At 43.5% G+C, this 27,896-nt stretch overlaps 1 protein-coding gene across 5 annotated transcripts in view; it reads left to right on the top strand.

Moving 5' to 3' along the window:
* LOC124723103 (bone morphogenetic protein receptor type-2) overlaps positions 1-27,896 on the top strand; it is a 371,581-nt gene that overhangs the window by 106,858 nt on the left and 236,827 nt on the right. For all 5 annotated transcript variants that reach the window (XM_047248280.1, XM_047248279.1, XM_047248282.1 and 2 more), the window contains one exon: positions 5,634-5,733. In XM_047248280.1, the coding sequence (XP_047104236.1) occupies positions 5,634-5,733 (100 nt within the window). The remainder of the gene's footprint in view (positions 1-5,633; positions 5,734-27,896) is intronic.

The following is a 27,896-nucleotide window of genomic DNA, read 5'->3' on the forward strand; positions in this document are numbered from 1 at the left end:
GTAAGCTATCAGACTTTTTAAATAGGAATCCACGAACAAAGTTTCGGAGGTTGTTCAGCAATATTTTCTGAGTATTTCGGTGAACAGGATCTGTGGTTTTCGGTGAGTCCTTATAGAGTAATTTCATTTTGATTGATTTTGTACTACATTCGCATCTCTCTGTGTTGCACTGAAAATATCTGCACAACAGTAATTTTTATCTATTGTGAAGGTATTTTCCCTGAAGTTCAGGTAGTCGGAGCAACATACCGAATAAATCATGATTATATTACTTTTGTCTAGCGAGCCACCAGAGGCCAAGCGTCCTTTACACCAAAATACTGAGAGAGTATCGGTGAGCAACTTCTCAAATTTTATCAGTGGAGTTCAGAGACACCTTGTACACAAAACGAACATTTACAGCTAGCTTAAATCTAAACAGACAGAAAGATGCACGATTCTGCACTCATTAATTTGATACCTCACTCTAAGCAGTAAGTTGAGCAGTTTATCGATAATTAATAAAATATAACGAGTATCACAGCATAATTTTGTTGTATTGTGGATTAAGCCCAAGGAGTATTAGTAACAAGCCAAGTACCACATATTTCTTTATGAAATAACCTCACCTTTTCTCTGTTAAATTCAGTTTTTGCGGCTTGAATGGAATTTGAATCACAGGCAAGTCAATGTTTGTTTTGAGTTGTGCCAAAATACTAATTAATACATGTAAACTACGTAATTTAAAAATGGTGTGTCGCGTGTTGATATTCTAGCACATCCTGAATCACCAATATGTGTAGCTGTCTTGTCTGATAATTCAAATGGTTTTAACTATTTTTGGACACAATTGTTTTCATTTCACAAAAAACAAATATGAGTAGCTCTTCGGATACATCTTTTCGAACTTTTTAACCTGACACATCGATCATCATGATACCTTAATTCATTTCATACTTACTAATTTGCCTAGATTTGCCCATGAACCTTTGCTTTTCGGATGAATTACTCGTGTTCGGAGTTTTTCTCTCACGAAAATATACCGGGTGACCAAAAAGTCAGTATAAATTTGAAAACTTAATAAACCACGGAATAATGTAGATACAGAGGTAATTGGAATGACATGGGGTTTTATTAGAACAAAAAAAAAAAACAAAAAAAGTATTGCTAGACGCGTGAAAGATCTCTTGCGCGCGTCGTTTGGTGATGATCGTGTGCTCAGCCGCCACTTTCGTCATGCTTGGCCTCCCAGGTCCCCAGACCTCAGTCCGTGCGATTATTGGCTTTGGGGTTACCTGAAGTCGCGCAAGTGTATCGTGATCGACCGACATCTCTAGGGATGCTGAAAGACAACATCCGACGACAATACCTCACCAAAACTCCGGACATGCTTTACTGTGCTGTTCACAACATTATTCCTCTACTACAGCTATTGTTGAGGAATGATGGTGGACATATTGAGCATTTCCTGTAAAGAACATCATCTTTGCTTTGTCTTACTTTGTTATGCTAATTATTGCTATTCTGATCAGATGAAGCGCCATCTGTCGAACATTTTTTGAACTTTTGTATTTTTTTGGTTCTAATAAAACCCATGTCATTCCAAGCATGTGTGTCAATCTATCTACATTATTCCGTGATTTATTCAGTTTTCAAATTTATACTGACTTTTTGATCACCCGGTACACCGAAGAGACAGAAGTCGAGAAAGAGCGGTATGTACTTATACAGATGGCGGTAGTATCACGTACGCAAGGTATAAAAGGGCGTTGCATTGGCGGAGCAGTCATTTGTACGCAGGTGATGCATGTGAAAAGGTTTCAGACGTGGTTATGGGCGCACGAAGGGAATTAGGACTTTGAACGCAGACTGGTAGTCGGAGATAGACGCATTGGATATTCCATTTCGGAAATCGTTAGGGAATCGAGATCCACAGTACCAAGGGTGTGCCGAGAATACCATATTCCAGGCATTACCTCTCGCCACATACAACACAGTGGCCGACGGGTTGCACTTAACGACCGAGAGCAGCTGCGTTTGTGTAGAGTTTTCAGTGCTAACAGACAAATAACACTGTATGAAATAACTGCAGAAATCAACGACAAACGTATCTGGCAGGACAGTGTGGCGAAATTTAGCGTTAATGGGCTATGGCGGTAGACGACCGCTATCAATACATTGCCTGCAGCGCCTCTCCTAGGCTCGTAACCATGTCGGTTGGACCGTGGGTGACTGGAAAAACAGTGATCCGGTCAGGTGAGTCCCGATTTCAGGTGGTAAGATGATCTGATGGCAGGTTTAGAGTGTGGAGCAGATCATACGAAGTCATGGCCCTTAGTTGTCAACAAGGCACGGCACTGTGCAAGCTGGTGTTGGCTCCATAATTATATGAGCAGTGTTTACATGGAATGGACTGGGTTCTGGTTATCTTCAGCTACTTGGAGATCATTTTCAGCCATTCATGGACTTCGTGTTCCTTAACAACTATGGAATTTTTGTGGATGACAATGCGCCATGTCAAAAGGCCACAGTTGTTCGCGATTGGTTTGAGGAACATGTTGAGCCAATGATTTGATCACCCAGCTTGCTCAATATGAATCTCATAGAACATTTATGGGACATAGTCGAGAGGTCAGTTCGTGCACAAAATCCTGCACCGATAACACTTTCGCATTTATTGACGGCTATAGAGGCAGCTTGATTCAGTGTTCCAACAACTTGACGAGCCCATGGCACGTCGACTTGCAGCACTACGCCGAGCAAAAAGAGATCCGACACTATATTAGTAGATATCCCATAACTTCCGTCACCTCAGTGTAAATCGGCTATGAAACGGTTCAGTGCGTTTTATACATTATGCATGACTGCTGTATATGAGTATACAGAGTAAATCAAAGTTGCACAAGTTTGTATTTTGTGAACGGTTCAAGATATTTGAAAGAGGTTGCCTTCAAATGAGTGTAGGAAGAGGGGCGCGTAATTTTGTTGCATGTGGAATAACATTGTCTCTTCTATCAAATGAGGTATTGAAGCTAGTTTACGTTATGTAAGTGGAACGATGCCCTTTTTAAGGCCATTTGAAAGCTATTGAAAACATGAGTATAGTGATATAAAATTTGTTAGGTGGTGATGTCGCTGAAATTTTCCCAAGAATATCCGAGAAATGAGCTGAAATTGAAAGACAAGGCTGCCGGAATTGGTTAATGCGGCGTAAACACTGTCCACTTTGGCTCTCGTGCCTGGTTTCACCGTTGCATCAAATGTTTGTCTTTGTACTTGATTCGACAAAAGCGTTTGTTTGAACAAGAAATACTTTTCCTAAGCCTCTTTTGGTATGCTAGAAGTTAGCATACAGTTCCATGCACAACAGTCTTAGCTGAGCTTGTATTAGTGTTGTGTAAGTAGGCCCAAAGAAAATAAGTTTTCTCTCAGTGCCTGAGCGTATCTTCAGAATACAGTTAAAGGAAGTGTATCGTTCCATTAAAAAAAAATCACCCCATTGCATTAGTTAACGCAAGAGTTAAAAGTATTGCCCCCACAGCAAAATTACGGCCCCTCTACCTACCACAATCTACCAGAAACGTCATTTCAATCTCTTGAACCGTTCAAGAAATAATGGATGCACCCTGCATATGATAAAAGCTGGGCCGCAACACGCTACTCAGCCGTCACTCCATTGCGGTCCCGGTGTCGTTTGTCCGGACCACGTTCTGGTCGTAGCTGTCGGCTTCTGTAGTGACCCTTAGATCTAGCATAAGTGCAGCGGCCCTTCTCACTAGAGCTTTCCGACCGTAGCCTCACAGTCTCCCTATAATTTTAGCCAGTCAGTATCTGCGATTGTCCCTTTCGTTAGTTATCAACATACGACCAAAGAAAACATAATTAGCGTACATTGTAGTCTATATTGATCATCAGAATATTATCAACAACTACGTAATACCCGATGAGTCCATCTTTGGCTCGTATAACAGCGAAGCACTGTGACACGGACGCAGTGAGGCCTTAATAGGCCACTGGAGGGAGTTAGCATCACATCTGCACACGTAAGTCACCTAATTCCCGTAAATTGCGGGGAGGGGGGGGGGGGGCGATCAACTCTGACTCCACGTTCAATCTCATCCCAGATGGGTTCAATCGGGTTCAGATCTGGCGACTTGTGGGGACCAACACATCAATATGAACTCGCCATTGTGTTCCTCGAACCACTCCAACACGCTTCTGGCCTTGTGACTGGCGAATTATCTTTTTGGAAACTGCCAGTGCCGTCTGAAAACATGATGGTAATTAAGGGATGTATGTAGTATGCACCCAATGTACGATACTCGTTGACCGTCAAGGAGCCTTGCATGTGCTCCACTGGATCCGTGGGTGACCACGTGAATGTTCTCCAGACCATAATGGAGCCGCCGCCAGCTTATCTCCGTCCTGCCGTACAGATGTCAAGGATCTGTCCCCCTGGAAGTCGACGGATTCGCGCCCTTGCAATGGCATGATGAAGAAGGTATCGGGATTCGTCATACCGTCCAACGCTCTGCCATTGCGCCAACGTCCAGTGCCGATGGTCACGTGCCCATTTCAGTCGTAGTTGCCGGTGACATGGTGTTAACATTGGCATATGTACGGATCGTCGGATGCAGATGCCCGTTTTTTGGAGTGTTCGATGCACTGTGTGTTCAGGCACACTTGTACCCTGCCCAGCATTAAAGACTGATCTTAGTTCCGCAACATTTCGCCGCCTGTCCTGTTTTACTAGTCTGCCCAGCCTACGACGTTGACATCTGTAATGAGGGACGGCCGCCCAACACCAACACCACGACGTCTGGACGTGGTTTCACCACGTGTTGAAGACACTCGCATCAGCACTGCTCGAATACCCGACAAGTGGTACAGTTTCCGAAATGCTCGTGGTGAGCCTCCATGCCATCATAGTCTGCCCTCGGTCAAACTCAGGTCGCGCGTTTTACCCATTCTACACACTGACAGCATGTTCACTGATATTACATGCACTGTATGTGTGTCTGTCTGATTAGCAGTCATTCCTCGCCAGGTAACACTGCTGTCGCCTGGACTGGTTTATATCGATAGTAGGTCAGTGGTCATAATGTTCTGACTGATCAGCGCATGTATTTGTCGGTGCACCGTGTGTGATGCTTTCTGCAATATGGCTTGCAATGTTAGTCGCTCTAGTACCTATCAGAAAGATAAGGAACAATTCTTTTTTTTATTTTATTTCGTACTGTAAGATAACTGAGTGAACAATATACTTTAACAACTACAAGATATATTGACAAGCGTTTGTCACTGTGGTCCACGTAAGGTTTTTTGATGTGTTTTATGAGCTGCAGAAGAAAGGATGCGGAGCCAGAGCAGTTTTTTATATTGTGCTCGTTCGCGCTCTCCCCGAGTTGAGTCGCATAACGTCAACTTTTATTCACATCCAGAACGATTTTGAAATGTCGCTCAACCTCTTTCAAAAATATTCGGTGCAACTTTCATGGAAGCCAAATTTCGATGGTATTCTCTGGCTCCTCCTCATCCTATTAGTGTAGGAGTTCCGTAGGAAAGAAGTGAGGAGGCTAACATACATAAAAACTTTTATAAATTGACTCAATATAGTAATGCCACTTTTAACAGAAGCTTTTTTTGTGTCTCAGGAAAATAGCACACATACCAACAAAACATGCGAGAGATCTACGAATTTCTGTTACGCGTACTGGGAGACCAACGGGACTGCTGTTACTTTCATAAAACAAGGTAAGTCAGCTGTTTGATTCTTTATTACTTACTGAGAACTTATAAATCTATGTATGTTTTTATTACATAATACAATAATAAAAACTTGCCAAACTATGATTTTTTATGTAATGGTAGCAGTGAAACCTTGAAAGTTGCTCCTGTTGGTCACGGATAGCAATTCATAACGTAAATATTGTGAATCAATGCGCATATTCCGCTGCTTTGGGGAATATGTTCCGTAATGGAAACCAGTTCACTAAAGAGAGAGCATGTGTCCACAAATAAACACGTTTTTAGGAAGCATCACTCATGCAAATGCAAAACTCAGCTTGTCGTACCCTCACACGAAATTCTGTGAACCATGGATTAAGGACAACATGCAGATTCAATATTATTAGATTTCCGGAAAGCATTTGAGACATGCCCCACTGCAGATTGCTGACGATAGGTCCAAGCATACGGAATATGTCCCCACAATGAGAGTTGCCGCGAGACTTACTACGTAATGGAACCCAGTACGTTGCTCTGGACGGCGAATGAGTGTTCATCAGAGACGTAGGCATCACCAGGAGTGCCCCAGGGAAGTGTGATAGGACCACTCTGGTGCTGTATGTACGTGAAAGATCTGACAGACGAGGGTGATCAATCTGTGACTGTTTGCTTATGATGCTGCAGTGTATGGCAAAGTGTCGTCGTTGAGTGACTGTTGAGGATACAAGATGACTTAGACATAATTTATATTTGGCGTGATCAATGGCAGCTTGCCCTCTAAATGTGGAAAATGGAAGTTAATTCGATTGAGTAGGAAAAACAATCCCGTTGTGTTCGAATATTGTATTGGTGGTGTTCCCTTTGACACAGTCTCATTCGTTAAATATCTAGGCGTCAGGTTGCAAAGTGATATGAAATGGGATGAGTACGTAAGGTCAGTTATAGGGAAGGCGAGTGATTGACTGCAGTTTATTCGGAGAATGGCAGGGAAGTTCATCCCACGTATAAAGAAGACCACATTTAGAACACTAGTGCGACCTATTCTTGTGTACTGCTACAGTGTCTGGGATCCCCACCACGTCGGATTAATGTAAGACAACAGAGAAGTTCAGAGGCGTGCTGCTAAATTTGTTACTGGCGGGTTTGATCAACTCTCAAGTATTGCAGAGATGCTTTGAGAACTGAAGTGGGAGTCCCTGAAGAGAAGATGGCGTTCTTTCCACGAAACACTATAAGGAAACGATGTTAAATAGGAAATACACTCCTGGAAATGGAAAAAAGAACACATTGACACCGGTGTGTCAGACCCACCATACTTGCTCCGGACACTGCGAGAGGGCTGTACAAGCAATGATCACACGCACGGCACAGCGGACACACCAGGAACCGCGGTGTTGGCCGTCGAATGGCGCTAGCTGCGCAGCATTTGTGCACCGCCGCCGTCAGTGTCAGCCAGTTTGCCGTGGCATACGGAGCTCCATCGCAGTCTTTAACACTGGTAGCATGCCACGACAGCGTGGACGTGAACCGTATGTGCAGTTGACGGACTTTGAGCGAGGGAGTATAGTGGGCATGCCGGAGGCCGGGTGGACGTACCGCCGAATTGCTCAACACGTGGGGCGTGAGGTCTCCACAGTACATCGATGTTGTCGCCAGTGGTCGGCGGAAGGTGCACGTGCCCGTCAACCTGGGACCGGACCGCAGCGACGCACGGATGCACGCCAAGACCGTAGGATCCTACGCAGTGTCGTAGGGGACCGCACCGCCACTTCCCAGCAAATTAGGGACACTGTTGCTCCTGGGGTATCGGCGAGGACTATTCGCAACCGTCCCCATGAAGCTGGGCTACGGTCCCGCACACCGTTAGGCCGTCTTCCGCTCACGCCCCAACATCGTGCAGCCCGCCTCCAGTGGTGTCGCGACAGGCGTGAATGGAGGGACGAATGGAGACGTGTCGTCTTCAGCGATGAGAGTCGCTTCTGCCTTGGTGCCAATGATGGTCGTATGCGTGTTTGGCGCCGTGCAGGTGAGCGCCACAATCAGGAGTGCATACGACCGAGGCACACAGGGCCAACACCCGGCATCACGGTGTGGGGAGCGATCTCCTACACTGGCCGTACACCACTGGTGATCGTCGAGGGGACACTGAATAGTGCACGGTACACCCAAACCGTCATCGAACCCATCGTTCTACCATTCCTAGACCGGCAAGGGAACTTGCTGTTCCAACAGGACAATGCACGTCCGCATGTATCCCGTGCCACCCAACGTGCTCTAGAAGGTGTAAGTCAACTACCCTGGCCAGCAAGATCTCCGGATCTGTCCCCCATTGAGCATGTTTGGGACTGGATGAAGCGTCGTCTCACGCGGTCTGCACGTCCAGCGCGAACGCTGGTCCAACTGAGGCGCCAGGTGGAAATGGCATGGCAAGCCGTTCCGCAGGACTACATCCAGCATCTCTACGATCGTCTCCATGGGAGAATAGCAGCCTGCATTGCTGCGAAAGGTGGATATACACTGTACTAGTGCCGACATTGTGCATGCTCTGTTGCCTGTGTCTATGTGCCTGTGGTTCTGTCAGTGTGATCATGTGATGTATCTGACCCCAGGAATGTGTCAATAAAGTTTCCCCTTCCTGGGACAATGAATTCACGGTGTTCTTATTTCAATTTCCAGGAGTGTATTTGGCTACGAACTGGCTTTAGGATCTTAGACCAACTTCAGGTGACGCTGAATATCAAAACACACACAAAATGATGTCCGACTTAAACAGGTATGTGTACATATAAAAATGACAAGAGTTTTTGCGTGGGAAAACATCGCATTTTTTGTTACATCATCACTATGAAAGCCAACAAATCAAACAGTTCACTTGTTTTGAACAAAGGTGATTATCGATGATGTGATAGAAGCTTCAGAAGTTAATTAAAATTTGTTCCATGGCCGGAACTTGAGATTCTATCCTTGTCATAGATAAATATGAGACTCAAATGTCTCAAGGAAAATTTAATAATATCATATCTATATATCACCTACACTTGAGGTAGAAGCGGGATTTCCCCATTACGTCTAATGCTAGGATACTGTTCCAATACTGGAGAGCGTTAGCAGTATCACAATCTAAGGAGGGGAAAATAAGCTCAAGATGTGAATTGAAGTTTGTGTTAGGGATGGCTTTGGATTAGGGAGGTCCGTGCAGCTGTGTTAGCTGTAAGACTGAGGTGGTGTAATGGCTAACAGGTCTGTGTAATAAGTTAGGAGACCCGGGTTCAAGTCTTGGCCATGGCACAAATTTTAATTCAATTCTTGAACTTCTGTCATTTTTGTAGATGAAGATGAGACTCAAATGTGTCAACGAAAATTTAATTATATCAAAGGTGATTATGTTATTGAAGTGATTCATTTCCTTGTTAGTTCAAATTCTCAACACGTACAAAAAGATCCGACAGTAACTTTCATTGAATTCATCAAAACCCACCATCAAATCATGCAAAAGTTTACTGGCGTGCCAGAACATTATGACCATCTGTTCATAGCTTGTTTGTCCGTCTTTGGAACGAAATACATCACTGATTCTCTCTATCAGAGATCCGACAGTTTGTTGGTAGGTTTGTGGAAGTGTGTAGCATTACATGTCTACATACATGTCGTGTAAATAATGGGCCGCTGATTTACATAGACGGTGGTGGCGCCCGATAGCGATCCAGTTGGATTCCATAGGATTTACATCAGACGAAGTTGGTCGCAGAGACCCCAACGTGAGTTCACTGTAATGCTCCTCAAACCACTGTAGTACGGTTCTGGCTCTGAGATATGGATAATTATACCTCTGAAAGATGACATCGGCGTCGGGGAAGACATCAAGCGTGAAGGGATGCAGCTGGTTTGCAGCTGTCAGCGTGTCTTCGATTATTACTACAGGCTCCATGCAAGCGCAGAAGAATGTCTCCCGTAGCATAAGATTGCTTCCACGAACCTGCGTCTGTGGCGCACTGCACCTTTCGAGCCGCCGTTCACCTCGATGACGGCGTTTGGGGAGACGAACTAGCGATCTAGTGTAGCAAAAATGTGATTCATCAAAAGAGCCGACATGTTTCCATTGATTTATGGTTGAATCTCGATTGTCCCGTGCCCACTTCAATCGTGATTGACCATGTCGTTGGGTCTACATGTGAACACACAGGGGTGGTCTGCTGCGAAGCTCCATATTCAACGGTGCAGGATGAACGGTGTGGTCTAAAACACTTGGGCGTGCTCTGCAATGTTTTAGTATGATGGTAGTAACAGATTGTGGTATATAAATGACAGTTTTTTTTCTTTATGTCCGTAGTGTAGGAAAAAGGGCTTAACTGTGTCATCTACGGAACAAGGTGCTTAGGCAGTCTTCAGATACCCTCTCTTGGGTCATAGCAAACTGTGCTTGGTATGCCGGCCGGTGTGGCCGTGCGGTTCTAGGCGCTACAGTCTGGAACCGCGTGATCGCTATGGTCCCAGGTTCGAATCCTGCCTCGGGCATGTGTGTGTTTGATGTCCTTAGGTTAGTTAGGTTTAAGTAGTTCTGAGTTCTAGGGGACTGATGACCACAGATGTTAAGTCTCATAGTGCTTAAAGCCATTTGAACTATTTGTTCAAATCCCGGCCGGCATTAAAGTTCTCCGTTATTTACTTTAGCTGAATGTCACGATGCTTCCTTACTCCGACGTTCACGAAATCTTTAATATTAAGTTTATTTGTTCAAATGGCTCTGAGCACTATGGGACTTAACAACTGAGGTCAGCAGTCCCATAGACTTAGAACTACTTAAACCTAACCTAACCTAAGGACATCACACACATCCATGTCCGAGGCAGGATTCGAACCTGCGACTGTAGCAACAGCGCGGTTCGGGACTGAAGCGCCTAGAACCGCTCGGCCACAACGGCCGGCTGATATGTATGGTTACAGTATTTATTTGCGTAAATTACTTTTGTGATGATACCTTAAGGTGAACGAAGCCGGGAATTCTATCATTATTTGGAAGTTCATCGGTCTTCCAGTAGCGAGGGTTTTTGTCACTTTAGTGTATCGTAGCTTGTCTCTCCACACTTAATGTTAAACAGTTGCGATTCGTTCGAGAGTGTTTTCTCACGTATGTTTGCGGTAGCTTTAACTGCGGCTTTACTCCAACACAGCTGCATGCAAAGTTATCTCTAAGGGTCCGTGATGTACGTTAATGCATATAAGGTACTAAACAAACGATAAGCAAAGAGATCGTCGAGTTTACAAAGTGAAGGACTAATGAAGGATGCACTTCCTGAAAATATGCTGAAATCAGCTATTCAAAATGACAGTCACAATCGCATTATTTATTTAGCCGCCAACCGGTTTTAATCCGCGATGGGGTCATCTTCAGGGCAATTTACACCATTTGGTAGTTACCAACCGTGCACAGGCAGGGTGACGACTCCAGTGAGCGACCAAATGGTGTAAATTGCCCTGAAGATGACCCCATCGCGTGTTGAAACCGGTGGCCGAGCGGTTCTAGGCGCTACAGTCCGGTACCGCGCAACCGCTACGGTCGCAGGTTCGAATCCTGCCTCGGGCATTGATGTATGTGATGTCCTTAGGTTGGTTAGGTTTAAGTAGTTCTAAGTTCTAGGGGACAGATGACCTAAGATGTTAAGACCCATAGTTCTCAGAGCCATTTGAACCATTTAGAAACTGGTTGGCGACAAAATAAATGTCATTGTGACTGTCATTTTGAATAACCGATTGTAAGTAAACCAATCGCTGTTTTCTCCACGCAGCTATGTTGTCTAAAAAATATGCTGAAAACTGAAGAAGTGCTTCGACAACGAATATTTGGATGCATTAGAAAAAAGCGCCCGAGAAGAAATTCCTCAGAAGCAGGAAAGAGTGGAGGTTTCTTGCTTTGTGAAAGCTAGAAATACTTTAAGGTAACAAATGTTGATCGTATTGAGGCAGCAACTAACCACAAATTTAAGTTCCTTTATTCAAAAGGTACCATTACCGGTTTCGAATCATTACAATTCATCGCCGGACGACTTTCATGCTTTAATTAGAACACGTGGTGCGTTTTTTATTGATTAGTTGTCACGCATGGCTGCTCTACGGCATCGAGAACGTCGCCGAGTCAAACCACTGTCCGGCCTTTCAGAAGTTTTCCATCTGTTTCCCTAACCCGCTTAAAGGCAAATCCGGAGATTTTTCTTTCAGTAAAGTAGATGACCCAGTCAGAAACTGTGCTCAGGGTCTAAGTCGATGGGACATTAAGCCTTAATACTCAGTTTTCAGTCGAGGTGCCTAAAATATCAACTGCTTCTTGCATTTTCTCTTACTATTCTCGATTGCCATATCTTGAAAATTATCAATGGTTTCCTGTGTGAAGTCCTCAACAGACCAGTCGCATCGCTGTAAAACATCTGAGATCACGTTTAATCCATAAATAAGTATCGATTCAGGCACCACATTAACGTAATCCAAGTGATTCTGATCTTCGCAGTTGTCGATTCCCTCAATGGAAACACTGTAGCAACTGCAAGAAACTTATTTTCTTTGAATTTGCATTCCTAAAGTCACACTGAGCACTTCAGAGTGGCTCCATCCAACAACTTTACGTGATATCCTTTCCACACTTCAACAAAACCGTAAAGAGAAACATATTTAATAGCACTGGCGCACCCAAAAACAATTTCAGTCTCATTTATAAACACTTCACTGTTTTAATGTCCTCTTCACGCACGAGGCGTTAAATCGGATCTACCGTCTTTTTTCAGAAACGTTTACACTACTCACCAACGTACCCTTGAATGCAAGTTAAAGCTAAGGTATATCCCGAAGGACAGATCGAAAATCTCAGTGTGTTACTAGGCGTGTTCCTGTTTGAAATGATATCTCCTTCCCTTCCTTCAACGTGAACTCTGAATAGCAGAGCGATTTTTTCTTTTTTTTCCACAGTCTCAAATCATTTCTAGACTTCAAAATAACAGCTCCTTTTAATTTACTTTACACAATAAATTTATACGGCAGCACCGTGTATTACACTGTAAAATTTGTAATAACATTCAGTCACGCTTTGATCACTTAAATATTTTTAGGAGCGTGACTTGTTAAATGTATTGAGACAGTGTTCACAATGATGTGTCAGTGTTTTCAATGGTAACCGTGGTCAGCTTTGCGTAAGCAATGTGTAAACGGCAATAAATAATCAATTCTTAAGTGAAAGCTGTTGTGGAGGTTTCCCAGCGACCGAATAGAAGTTTAGGGTGTCTCGCGGATGAAAGTAATAAACAAATAAACTTTAATATTAAAGATTTCGTGAACGTCGGAGTCATTAGAAATCGGGCGCATAGTCGTACAGGAGAATTATGGAGAAGAAAATTGGCCGTGGCCTTATGTAAGGAAGCATTGTGACATTCAGCTGAAGTAAATAACGGAGAACTTGAATGCCGGACGTGGAATTGAACAAATGGTTCAAATGGCTTTAAGCACTATGTGACTTAACATATGAAGTAATCAGTCCCCTAGACTTAGAACTACTTAAACCTAACTAACCTAAGGGCATCACACACATCCATGCGGGAGGCAGGATTCGAACCTGCGGTTCCGCACTGAAGCGCCTAGAACCGCTCGGTCACAACGGCCGGCGGGGATTTGAAAACTGCCCCTCTTGTGTACGCGCCCATTGCCTTACCTACTGTCAGTCTTTTTTTTTTTTCAACTTTTGGATTATGTAATTACCTACGTACAAATTTCGGTCCCTTTCACTACACATCAAAATTACGCCGTATCTTCTACAGTAACCAAAGTATTTATGCTGACGACGAAATATTGCTTTCGAAACGCCCTTCTATTTTAGTAAGAACAGTCTTACGGACCGTGGACGATATCGTTATTCTGGGTATCTTACCGTTTTCCTCGCTATGCAGTACTGACACCAAAGCTTTATTTTGCGTCTGGTCGGTGTCCATTTGAGGGGAGTCAATCTTCCAGTGGTGTATAGCACTCACTAGGACATTAAAAACATCAGTTGCATGTGACCGAAATAAAGTGCGGCCACAAAAAGCTCGCGTGTGTCAAATGCGCTGTGCCGTGGCCTTTTATTGCTCGCAGCGCTGATATACAACAGCTCCTGTGCACACAAGACAAGGCCTTCATACTGGAGTGCTCTCGACTCGAGTCAGCGCGTCACCCACGTGACAGTTATTGCCGCTTTCAATAAGCCCACTGTGCTACAGCGAGTTTCTTTCTAGCTCATGTCGTCATTCTCTCCGAGATAGTCAGCCAAAAGTTCTTTCAGCCGTGAAAGCTTTTAAGTTCCTCGCTGTCGCCTTTTTTGTAGCGAGTTCTGAGAACGATTAAAAAATAGGCGCACTGTTTCAACTGTATCAAATATGAGCACGTAACACAGCACAAACCATTTGCGTGAATAATATGTTAACTGCGGAATAAAAATTAATTAAAATTAGCTCAAGCGTGGAACTGACTTTCTGAATAATTACACCAGATATAAGTTCAGTTTCAAGGAAGTCTTCACGTTGTTTTTTGACTAGATTATGTAGTTAGCCGAAACCCGTAAATTAGAATATTTGCTATTATGCGGCATTACATCTTTCAACGTCAAACCGCTTTTACATTTTTCCCATAAAAAACAATAATTACATAGTTGGTGGCAAACTTAGAATACGTCTACTTACATCAGGGGATGCCCACTACTACTTATATTCTTCCGTACTCACAATTTCCAAAGAGTTTACAATGCAATAGAGTTTACAAACTTTCTTTACCAAAGAAGAAACTTGGCTAAAATATATCATTATTTTGTAAATCAATGTAGAAATAAATTTAAGAAGTAGCGTTAGATTGTGCAGTTAATAACATGAATCTTAAGTATTCCAGAAATTTCGTAATTTCAAATATTTTAAAAGAAGAGTAATTTTAACTGTCAGTACATATCGCTTGTAACACATTAATTTCTTTTTTATACAATTTAGCCTGAAATGTAATACATCGATAGCATAATCATATGTATTCTTTTAATGAAACAGCTGAGATAATTTTAACCTATGCACGAATCGATAGTGTACATGGTATCGGTTATCTCTATAACAAAGAAGGTAATGTTAGAGGAGGGTGACTCGTTATAATCACTTACAGTCAACTTACTTCAGACAGATAGAAAACTACGGAACTGGATGCTTAGCGCCACCAGCTGGAGACTTTGTGAACACGCCCACACGAATATCAGCCTGATACTGATGTAATCAGCTGCTGTCTATAAGAGGGGTAAATCAAAATTTTTGCCTTCGGCGCCTATAACACAACATATTTAACAATAAAACTAAGTTTCATGCCACATCGCCGCGCGGGTTTAGCCGAGCGGTCTCTGGCGCTGCAGTCATGGACTGTGCGACTGGTCCAGGCGGAGGTTCGAGTCCTCCTTTGGGCATGGGTGTGTGTGTTTGTCCTTAGAATAATTTAGGTTAAGTAGTGTGTAAGCTTAGGGACTGATGACCTTCGCAGTTAAGTCCCTTAAGATTTCACACACATTTGAACATTTGAATGCCACATCGTTTATAAGGACATATTTTCTCTATTATTTCGCAAATAATATCGATTATAGCGAGAAAACATAAGAAAAGAAAACCTACCGAAGGCGGTCAAAGTTTGTCGAAACATGTTGGGGTACAGAAGTGAGGGTAGTGTTATCAATCTTGGATTTGTAGGTTCACCTTGATTACAGGTTCTTATTTTTCAACATCGTAGCATCGTTCAGAGTAGAATGGATTATGACATCTTTTTTTGCATTCTCAGAAAAATTCTAAAATTCTGAAACAGCTTTCCTGTCGTTGCCATGTAGAGTATCAATTAAAAACATGGTGCAGCCTTACGGTGGTGTAAGAGTCAAATAGGGTTGCAGTAAACTAAAGCTTTTTCGACTAGCAAGGCAAAGGCTATTGAAAGTTACAGAAAAAAGAGGACATTAGGCATAAAGATAATTTATGATAAGTGTGTTACAAATATTGTTAACAGTTCTGTGAAGTTTACTACTGTGTCTAGTTCCCACCGTACTTACTTACCCTACAGCACGTTTTGACGTAGTTAAGGAACAGTGGAATACTTTGTATGTATCAAAATATGTGGTGCGCGGTAGAAATCTGTTCTGTGACAAATCTAAAGTGTTCAGTGAGAAAAATTTACGTGTGCAACGATAAGAATGCAGTGGAAATGTATTCACATGGGTTGGACGAATGTTATGGAAATACACTCCAAACCGACATTTCACGTAAGTCACATCCAGTGAAAATCTGTAACGGAACCATCTGTGTGGCGTGCTTATAATTATGTATTATTTATATTTTAGGACAATTAATCTGTGAAAAAAACGCACCACATGTTGTAAGGAAAGCATGGAAACCGTCTGAAGATGAATCATAACGATTCGAAACTGGTAACGGTACCCTTTGAATAAAGGAACTGAAAGTAAATTTGTGGTTGGTTGCTGTCCCAACACCATCAACATTTCTCTTCAAATAACAGCCACGGTCTCCAGCCATGTCATCATATGACAAAATTGCAGTGGAATACTTATTTTAAAGAAGTTACGTGCTGGGTGGGAAGTTTTATTTTGATGTTACAGGATGAAATGTTTGAAGACATTGTTTCCTACAACTCTTGAGCTAACAGCTACTGTAGAGCGCAGGGTCTGAAATCAGCTTCTGTCTACAATTCTGCTTTTGGGTGTGCTGTCGCAAAGCATGTTTCACAGTCTATCATAATGCACGCAGTCTGCCTTATGCCCAGACAAAGCTATGCTCACACCAGTCTCATTATTTCTGAATCTCAGGATCTGAGATCAGCGCAACCAAATGCGTGTTCTGATCACACGCCAGTAGAGCTCGTCATTTAGCGGTCAGCGAGGCTCACGAGAAAGACAGGCCGCGGCGCGTACGTCACGAAGGTAGTCCTGAACTCGCTCGCTCAGCTCAGCAGACAAAATTTGTTTCTAAACCTGTTACCTCGAAGCTGCACGTGCACGTACTAGCGACAGTTGCATCTTCTACTGGAATCTGTTGTTGTGAAACCTTACTGATTAACACTGCTACAACAAAATTTAATATCAATACTCGATACCAATGGTATAACGGTCTGTTTATAGCATTTAATCTCTTCTGTTTAACAGTCCTCATTTCATACAAGAAGTTGTGCCTTATGCAGCTGATAATCATTCTTGCATGATTTTAATTTTATTATACCCCAGTACAGCGGTAACAAATTATAAGAAGGTCAATGGACTTCCGATCATTGTAGGATTAATAAACTCTATAATAGCGGATTCCAGTAGAAGAGACAATTCTCGTTTGTACCAACACACCTGGTTACGAGTTAACAGATGCAGAAACACAGTTTGTTTGCCGAGCTGAGCGAGCAAGCAAGCTCTGACCTACCTTCGTGACACAACCTGCCTTTCTCGTAGGCCTCGACGGTCAGCCTTTCTGTAACATATAATGCATTAATGTCCAAAAGGTTGCAGACTTACTGTCTGTTTTGCTAGTCGGTGTACAGTCCATATGTGCGTATTCATCACAAAGCAAGCCATCAAAATGTTTACATTTTGCTGCACTGCGTGAATGGATGGACATTAGGATCTGCCGGCCGGAGTGGCCGAGCGGTTCTAGGCGCTACAGTCTGGAACCGCGCGACCGCTACGGTCGCAGGTTCGAATCCTGCCTCGGGCATGGATGTGTGTGATGTCCTTAGGTTAGTTAGGTTTAAGTAGTTCTAAGTTCTAGGGGACTGATGACCTCAGAAGTTAAGTCCCATAGTGCTCAGAGCCATTAGGATCTACCCTAGTAGCTTCACCTCCATTAGATGTAAGTGTAAGGATGCTCCCTGCAGCTTTTAGTAGAGCCAACTTGTGAAGTATGTAACTTTGATATCTATATCACAAAACAACTCAAAATAGTGCACTTAATTGCTGTCGCACAGAAAGCGAACACGAAAATACAAGGTGTCCCAGGATGTATTCATGGATATGGCTGGGACGATCATTCGAAGCAATAAAGTCTAATAAATAATGGCTCTAAAATGCACTCCTTAAGAGCTATGAGTACTTGTTCAGTAGAAGAAATGTTTCACAGTATCGAAGATGAACAAGTGCTCATAAGCTCTTAAGGTATGAATTTTAGAGCCCATGTTTACTGGACTTTCATGCTGAGAATGATCATTCCTGTCATACCCCTCAATACTGAACCATTCCTCCTGGGGTCTCCTGTATAGTGTTTAACATTTTGTGTTTTGCGTCTTTCAACGGAGCTGCCTCGCCTGTTGCTGGGTTGTTCTTCCGGTAGAGAAATATTTCTCGCATGCCTTGAGGAGTATAAACAGTAATTCAGAGCATTTATTCAGTTTTATACTTCGTTTAAAAGCATGACCTCTTGTGTATGCTATCAGAGTTAACTAAAAACTAATTTTGTCGTATAATTTCGTCTAAGCCTCCGATCGTAGTCGGACTGCAGAACTTAATGTTTCTTATGTATTGTAAATATGACTAGCAGTCACCATTCTCCAGTGTCTGTTACTGACTACAAGATGAGGACTTCTCTGCTAATCCTCAAGCGGACAGTCTGGTTTTCAGTTGTTATCGCCGGCCGGTGTGGCCGTGCGGTTCTAGGCGTTTCAGTCTGGAACCACGTGACCGGTACGGTCGCATGTTCGAATCCTGTCTCGGGCATGGATGTATGTGGTGTCCTTAGGTTTAAATAGTTCTAAGTTCTAGGGGACTGATGACCACAGCTGCTTAAGTCCCATAGTGCACAGAGCAAAAAAAAAAAAGTTGTTATCTTTCATACTGATTAACGTTAACTAGGCGTCTCCAAACGGTTCCAGTCACCACTGTAGTTACAAGTGAAGAAACGTCTCTCTCTCTTGAAGCTATGTGATTGGTAATGCTCTAGCTGAAAGCTGACTCACCACTGAGAGGAAACATTCGCGTCGAAGGAACCTTGTTGCTCTCACTACCAGCACATAATACCTCCGTTCACTGCCCGTATGGTCCTTCAACTTTGATACTGTGCAGCTTGCCAGTCCCTGAGTGAAACCGATAATGGTTGCAGCGCTTCACTGTTCCAAGAATTCTGTGTGCTGTTGTTACTCTTAACTCTAAATGTCAGTATTGGCTCATATCACGCACAGAAACGGGTATTCATCGAATAAAAGCGCAACTTTGTTCCCCGAGCCGTGTTTCCTGCGACAGGATCGAGACGATGAGCTCTTGAGTTCATCAAGGAGCACTTTATTTCTTAGCAACTTGACAGGACTGAGTTGTGACCTTGTCATTCAACTAACCATACCCCTACAGAAGCTTGATAAAGTGTGTAGTGGGTATCAGCTGTCGGGCCAATATGAAAATATTCTTTGATCTGCCAGGTAAAGACATTGCTTTATAGATAAATGCTCTTTTGTGCCGAGTGATCCATTTTATCAATGTTTTCTAGTGAGTAAATGCTGCCCTTGCAATGCAGTTCTGGAACGGTTGCGAAATGTTCACCTACGCTACTATAGGCATCAAAACATTTTCCAGCCACAAATTTCTTGTACATTAAAAATAAAATCCGTCTTGTTTTACAGTGGGTTGTTTGGTATAAGAACATTTCGAAGCAAAGCTTCATTGTAGGGCTATGGCTGACTATGAAAAGATCTTCATTGCGGTGTCAATGTGGTGGAAATTAGTATCGGTGCTGAGGTGGTTACGAACGCCCTCCGAGTGCCAGTGGAAGCCCGAAATATGAAGTTACACTTAAGCACAAACATATATGGGATAATGAATTAAGCTATTACGTGGTAGTAGACGGATTTTATCGTTTAAATTTCAATTCAGATTACCGTCTGGGCTTGCGAAAAAACCATTATAGTTAGCATCAAAAACGATTTCTTTGGCTGTGGAAGTAGGAGGAATTCAGAGACAATAAATACGAATAAAGTAGCTATTTTAACAATTCGTGCTTCGAAATCCTTAGTTTCTCCATTGCCAGACGAACTTGTCGCAAATGCATTTTTTTTTACCTTTCGTTGTTCTTTTGCAATCTAAGGCTCGTACCACGTTTTATTTTTTTGAGCCGTTCGGTTTACAAGCGTTTTAAAGGTAATCAGAACCTGGAATCCCTTATACACATAACAGCACGCTAGTCATAACGTTTTCGGGAGATGAAATAGATTCCACCTTTTGGTACAGCGCTAACGAATTAAAAAAAAAAAAAAAATTGTTCAAATGGCTCTGAGCACTATGCGACTTAACTTCTGAGGTCATCAGTCGCCTAGAACTTAGAACTAATTAAACCTAAGTAACCTAAGGACATCACACACATCCATGCCCGAGGCAGGATTCTAACCTGCGACCGTAGCGGTCGCTTGGTTCCAGACTGTAGCGCCTAGAACCGCACGGCCACTTCGGCCGGCATCGAATTTTATCCACTGCTTTAGATGCACTTTCGTTTCATGTGGAATGATGGATCCACATCAAATTTACGGTAGGAAGATACAGACATAGTAGGTTGCCTTCTCTTTAAAACGTCACAAACAGTACTGAGAAATTAGTTCTTGTACTTAGTTTTCCTCATCATTCGACAAACATTTATCACAAATACACTGACGAAAAAAACGCAAAACCAAAAAAAATAATGTAGAGTAATGATATTTCGGAAATACATTTGTCTAGGTAACATATTTAAGTGATTAACATTGCAAGATCACAGGTTAATGTGTTAGAAAAATCATTTCAAATGTGAAATGCTGGTACATTAATAATTGTTGTAACCGCCAGAATGTTGAATGCAAGAATACTTACATACATGCATGCATTGTGCCGTACAGATGCCGGACGTCAGTTTGTGGGATTGAGTTCCATATCAGTTGCACTTGGTGGGTCAATACAGCGACGGTCAATGCTGTTTGTGGATGACGCTGGAGTTGTCGTCCGATGACATCCCATATGTGATCGATTGTTGACAGGTTTGGTGATCGAGCAGGCTAAGGTAACATGTCGTCCGTCTGTAGACCTTGTTGGGTTACAACAGCGATGTGTGGGCGAGCGTTATCCTGTTGGAAAACACCCCCTGGAATGCTGTTCATGAATGGCAGCTCAAGAGGTCGAATCACCAGATTGACATAAAAGTTTTTGAAATTTGTGGTAAGATCTTATGGGACCAAACTGCTGAGATCATCGGTCCCTAAGCTTACACACTACTTAATCCAACTGAAACTAACTTACGGTAAGGACAAAAAAACACACACACACACACACACACACACACACACACACACACACACACACACACGTGTACCGCAAGTCTCTAGAGGAACGGAAGGTTCCAAATGATTCGGAAAGAGCACAGGTAGTCCCAGTCTTCAAGAAGGGTCGTCGAGCAGATGCGCAAAACTATAGACCTATAGACCTATATCTCTGACGTCGATCTGTTGTAGAATTTTAGAACATGTTTTTTACTCGAGTATCATGTCGTTTTTGGAAACCCAGAATCTACTATGTAGGAATCAACATGGATTCCGGAAACAGCGATCGTGTGAGACCCAACTCGCCTTATTTGTTCATGAGACCCAGAAAATATTAGATACAGGCTCCCAGGTAGATGCTATTTTTCTTGACTTCCGGAAGGCGTTCGATACAGTTCCGCACTGTCGCCTGATAAACAAAGTAAGAGCCTACGGAATATCAGACCAGCTGTGTGGCTGGATTGAAGAGTTTTTAGCAAACAGAACACAGCATGTTGTTATCAATGGAGAGACGTCTACAGACGTTAAAGTAACCTCTGGCGTGCCACAGGGGAGTGTTATGGGACCATTGCTTTTCACAATATATATAAATGACCTAGTAGATAGTGTCGGAAGTTCCATGCGGCTTTTCGCGGATGATGCTGTAGTATACAGAGAAGTTGCAGCATTAGAAAATTGTAGCGAAATGCAGGAAGATCTGCAGCGGATAGGCACTTGGTGCAGGGAGTGGCAACTGACCCTTAACATAGACAAATGTAATGTATTGCGAATACATAGAAAGAAGGATCCTTTATTGTATGATTATATGATAGCGGAACAAACACTGGTAGCAGTTACTTCTGTAAAATATCTGGGAGTATGCGTGCGGAACGATTTGAAGTGGAATGATCATATAAAATTAATTGTTGGTAAGGCGGGTACCAGGTTGAGATTCATTGGGAGAGTGCTTAGAAAATGTAGTCCATCAACAAAGGAGGTGGCTTACAAAACACTCGTTCGACCTATACTTGAGTATTGCTCATCAGTGTGGGATCCGTACCAGATCGGGTTGACGGAGGGGATAGAGAAGATCCAAAGAAGAGCAGCGCGTTTCGTCACAGGGTTATTTGGTAACCGTGATAGCGTTACGGAGATGTTTAACAAACTCAAGTGGCAGACTCTGCAAGAGAGGCGCTCTGCATCGCGGTGTAGCTTGCTCGCCAGGTTTCGAGAGGGTGCTTTTCTGGATGAGGTATCGAATATATTGCTTCCCCCTACTTATACCTCCCGAGGAGATCACGAATGTAGAATTAGAGAGATTCGAGCGCGCACGGGGGCTTTCAGACAGTCGTTCTTCCCGCGAACCATACGCGACTGGAACAGAAAAGGGAGGTAATGACAGTGGCACGTAAAGTGCCCTCCGCCACACACCGTTGGGTGGCTTGCAGAGTATAACTGTAGATGTAGACACACAGACACACGCCTGAGGGAGGACTCGAACCTCCGACGGAGGGAGCCGCGCGGACTAGGACAAGGCGCCCGAGACCGAGCGGCTACCCCGCGCGGCATTTACATACAAATTTACAGTCAGGGTGCGTGGGATAACCACGAGAGTGCTCCTGCTGTCATACGAAATCGCACCGCAGACCATAACTCCGGGTGTAGGTCCAGTGTGCCTAGCACGTAGGCAGGTTGGTTGCAGGCCCTCAATAGGCCTCTTTCTAACCAACACACGACCGTCACTGGCGCCGAGGCAGAGCCAGCTTTTATCAGAAAACACAACAGACCTCCTTCGTGCCCTCCAATAAGCTGTTGCTTGACTCCACTGAAGTCGCAAATGGCGGTGGTTTGGGGTCGGTGGAATGCACGCTACACGGCGTCTACCTCAGAGCTGTCTTTGAAGGAACCGATTTGTAACAGTTCGTTGTGTCACTGTGGTGCCAGCTGCCGCTCAGATTGCTGCTACAGATGCAGTACGATGCACCAGAGCCATACGCCGAACACGATGGTATTCCCCTCGGTAGTGCCACGTGGCCGTCCGGGGCCCGGTCTTCTTGCGTCCGTAAATTCTCGTGACCACCGCTGCCGGCAGTCATGTAGGGTGGCTACATTCCTGCCAAGTCCTTCTGCAGTATCGCAGAAGGAACATCCATCTTTTCGTAGCCTTATTACGCGACCTCGTACAAACTCAGTGAGGTGTTGATAATGGCGTCTTTGTCGTCATAAAGACGTTCTTGACTAACATTAACTCACCAGTCCATTCCCAAAGGTAACTTGGTTCAGATGGCTCTGAGCGCTGTGGGACTTAACTTCTAAGGTCATCACTTAGAACTACTTAAACCTAACTAACCTAAGGACATCACAAACATCCATGCCCGTGGCAGGATTCGAACCTGCGACCGTAGCGGTCGCGCGGTTCCAGACTGTAGCGCCTTTAACCGCTTGGCCACCTCGGCCGGCCCAAAGGTAACTAAAGCTCACGATAGTTACAGTGTGTATTTAAAGCAAACCTGATCTGCATCCTCATAGTAGCGCTACTAACTCCACTCTTATGCGACTGCCGCGAAATTTTGAATAATCATCTTTCAGATACAGAAATACGCCTACTAACTTTCGTTTATTTCACGCAACTCCTCCTTGGTGTTGCGATTTTTTTTCCCGTCAGTATATTTCTCGTATTTAATTTTTCGTTAGAAAACTGCCATTGCAAACCTTTCCCACAGATAATGTTAACACTTATGTTTTTGCGCAACTTGTACCGATGTAACAAAGTAATAATTTGATATAAAGTTCATCCATGTAAAAGACGGAGAACTTGCGGCCTGGCCTTTGTCGGAGGCTCCTGAAAGTGAGCAATTTAGCCTGGACAAACAAATCGTCGGCATGGCTAGATCCCCCAACTCTCCTCCCTAATATTTTTGTCCAGCCCTCCTCCGTCCCCATCCCACCTTCCCTCGAAGTACACCATACACTTGTTACCCATTAATGGCTTGAAGAGTTGTCATGACTGGAAGTTGCCCCCCTATTAGAGTACACGATAATCACGTCATTCGAACATGAAATCGAGATGGTGTAGTCTCCCTCGTAATGGTCCCCCGTGGTCAACACCACCAACTTTTGACAACTACCTAAAAATTATATCTCGTAGGTAATCGAAGGAGAATGCAACAGAACTACCTTTTTGAAGATAAGAGGGAGGGAAGTGTCGATCCAAGCAATACGCAACTATCATTATTGCCTTTAGGCGTTGCTCAAGATTAACATAAGAAACCTGCAGCACCGATATGCGCGAAGAAAGTGATCAAAGGGAATAGAACCTGGGTTCGCGGCGTCGGGTTCTCTTCAGCGACTAGTGCAAGATTTGACTGATGCCCGACTATCATCGTAGAAGAGTGTGGAGTCGGCAACGTGCCCGTACGTGTCTCAGGTATGCAATTTCGGTCGCCTCTCATCACTACCAATCGTAATTTGAAAGCCGTGTGGTAGCCGGACAGGGCACTCCAACATACTGTCCAGCCCTACAGTCAACTTTTTGACGATGAGGTCGTCGCTGAAGAGATTAATGCACAAGCACATCGCGCTCGCCTCGTAAAAACTGTCCTCCAGGAGGCGGGACTCAACCCATTGGAATGCTCTGTGGTATCTACTGACATGAACTCGATTGACCTTGCTTGGGACCACTAGAAAACCAGGACAGTGCTCACACACTAGATGACGTCAAGAGGGCCGTCGTAGACAGGACACCATGTCGGATAACCACGTCGTTAAATTTCGACTCTTCTTATTTTCTTTTCAGCAAGGGAAGAGTTTAAAACCTATGTGAAATGCTGTAGTTGTAACACAATACCTTGCATAGGAAACATCTGAGTGTTTACATAACCGACAAGGTATATGGAGTGGAATGCGTGTATTCGTAAACAGTAGATAATATAAAGCAGGCTTAAAATTATAGTCCGATCACGCTCCTCGCCGCCTGCAAAAGTATCTGAATATTAAGAGGGAACTTCAGTTCAATATTCTCCATTTATGTAATTTTAACCACATTGCAGTAGATTGGGAATATTATAATTTCACAAGTGGTGAAAGAGATAAAACATTTTCGAAAACGTTTTAGAAGCTTCTTCGCAAAACTGCCAGAACAGATGTTTGGGAATGTGGCCCAAGACGAAAACTCTTCTGTACTTTCCACATAAAGATCTGAACTTATCATCAGAGTTCAGTTTTAGCAACATTGATCTCCAATGTACAAAGGCCTAAAAAGAGTAGAGAAGTTCACAACATAAGGAGGGCACCTCGCTTCTCAGATAGGAATTAATTGGCTAAATGGGTATGTGTCAGACTCAAAAATCAAAAATCTTCAGTGGGCTCGAGGTTCTTTTTGTAACTTACCGATTTCTTCAACACTGTCTTCATAATGTCAAAAATGCCGAGTTGTCCCGTGGTTCGGAGACGACGTTAAACTGTAGTTCCCAAGTAACTGGTTGGTGAAGTCCATTCAAAAGTGCAAGATGAGGGCATACCACCTACAACAGGGCAATACCTAGTAACGTTCTACAGTGCTTAAACCAACCTTCAGATTAAAAAATTAAGGAACTGAAGTTAATTTGGTAATGGGATTGCTTGAAAATCGGTTGCAAGTCATATGTTGAATTACTGTAAGCTGTGTTGGATCTGTAACATGTCGGACTGACATGGGATCTTGAATGTCCGGAAGGAGGGCTGTGCATGTAGTCATATCCTACTTTGCTCGCGGTAACATTTAACAAGAGATTAGTCCCTTTCTGAGAGTATTCTAAAATTGTCGAATATTATTTAGTTCCATACCTCACCAACATATAGCTCAAAGAGGTTGTCAGGTCACAAAAATGGACGTAAGCAATCAGTCGTCCTACGCTCCACCCGTGAATGAAAAGATTAGAGAACGTTAGTCCATCATACCATTAAAAGTACCCTCTGCTGTACACTTGATAGTGATTAACAGAATATAGATGTGCACGTAGGCAGCTAAATGCGGCTACACACGGAGCTGGAAGCTCGATAAGCAGGCATGGTAAAGAATTTCGTGCAAGTATGCTTGTGCGTGTGTATCACGATATGGCGCCATCGTTTAAACTACCAAAGTTACTTTAGGCTTGATCGATTTTCAGTTACACAAGATTGTGCAAACATACCGAAAAATATATTCTCAGTCGTGTGTACCGAATTTTTGTTAACTTGTATAAACAGCTGGAAATTACGAGGCAGTATCATTAACAGCATTATGCTGCGCTATTTGTGGTAAAGCAGTCGCGGATTGCAGGAAGAGTTTGAGAGTATGAATCGAATGCCTATTACAATGAATCAAAAACGGATGGTGCATGCGATCTTATTTGAATAAAATATGAAGCAGAGGTCCGCTCTACAGAAGAATATGTTGTTAAAAATACCAGTTCCTTGGCCCGCATCTCGTGGTCGTGCGGTAGCGTTCTCGCTTCCCACGCCCGGGTTCCCGGGTTAGATTCCCGGCGGGGTCAGGGATTTTCTCTGCCTCGTGATGGCTGGGTTTTGTGTGATGTCCTTAGGTTTGTTAGGTTTAAGTAGTTCTAAGTTCTAGGGGACTGGTGACCATAGATGTTAAGTCCCATAGTGCTCAGAGCCATTTTTGAACCAGTTCCTTGGAAACAAACCAGGGGAGGTGTGTGTGTGTGTGTGTGTGTGTGTGTGTGTGTGTGTGTGTGTGTGTGGGAGAGAGAGAGAGAGAGAGAGAGAGAGAGAGAGAAACTGTAAGGTATTTATTAATCAAGGTTTGCTAAAAAATGGCTCAAATGGCTCTGACCACTATGGGACTTAACTTCTGAGGTCATCAGTCCCCTAGAACTCAGAACTACTTAAACCTAAGGACATCACACATATCCATGCCCGAGGCAGGATTCGAAACTGCGACCGTGGCTGTCGCGCGTTTCCAGACTGAAGCGCCGAGTACCGCTCGGCCACTCCGGCCGGCTCAAGGTTTGCTGTTTGCTGTTTGCTGCAGAAGAACCAGCAGTCTAGTAATAACGGCACTTAACTGGCACAGACAACCTACACTTTATAGCTGCTAGGAACTGCATAAAAATTTTTAATATTTCTTGATTGCTACAGTTATTACAAGACGACCAGTTTCAACCAATATATGCGCCCTTTTAAACAGCTCCTCGCCAAAATTGTTTAATCGCCAATCGTCGTACGTAATTTTGAGTTGCTTCATTAACAATTGTGGGGGGCTGAAGATTGTGTATACAGCGGTTGAGACCAGTCGCATAGTTCTGCAATAATTTTAACCCAAACATAAATTTTCGATAGTGAGATTGCTACATGAGACAAGTGATTTTGTCGAGAACCTTGGTCTACTCTTGGAGTGTGATTTGAAAGTCGCATTTCCGCGTAAGTTTCTATCCATGAAAATAAATTCATTCTAGTTAGGATGACGCCAGTTGTGAAATTTTCTCTGCAGATTCGTTCGGGTTTGTGGACGCTTCATCTTGCTATACCATGCATTTACGTCACGCCTACCAGTCGCTATATCGAGTAATGCCCCTTTGTGAACTAACAGTCATCACCTGGTACCACTTGTAAATTCCACTGTGGGTACAACACAAACTGTAGTGTGTTGTTTTTCAAGTTAGCTCGGTCAACGGCGATGCGGTAGCCGGCTGTTTGTAAACTACTTATGTTTCGTAACAGACAAGTTCCTCACACTCGTTGCTCATTCCAGACTCGTCCCCGCTGAAATATTCATTTCCGGCCGTTGCGTCCTTATCTCAGAATAGTTTTGAATTCCCTACCGTAGTTTTTGTCCCTAAATGTTTAGCATACCCTTAGATACATATCTGAAGTCTTCGTAAACCATTCTGGTCGCAATACATAGGGTAATAACTCTCAGCCTTTCGTGTGGTCTTAAAGCA

Source organism: Schistocerca piceifrons, chromosome X (assembly GCF_021461385.2).
Source record: "Schistocerca piceifrons isolate TAMUIC-IGC-003096 chromosome X, iqSchPice1.1, whole genome shotgun sequence".
Classification (NCBI taxonomy): Eukaryota; Metazoa; Arthropoda; class Insecta; order Orthoptera; family Acrididae; genus Schistocerca; species Schistocerca piceifrons.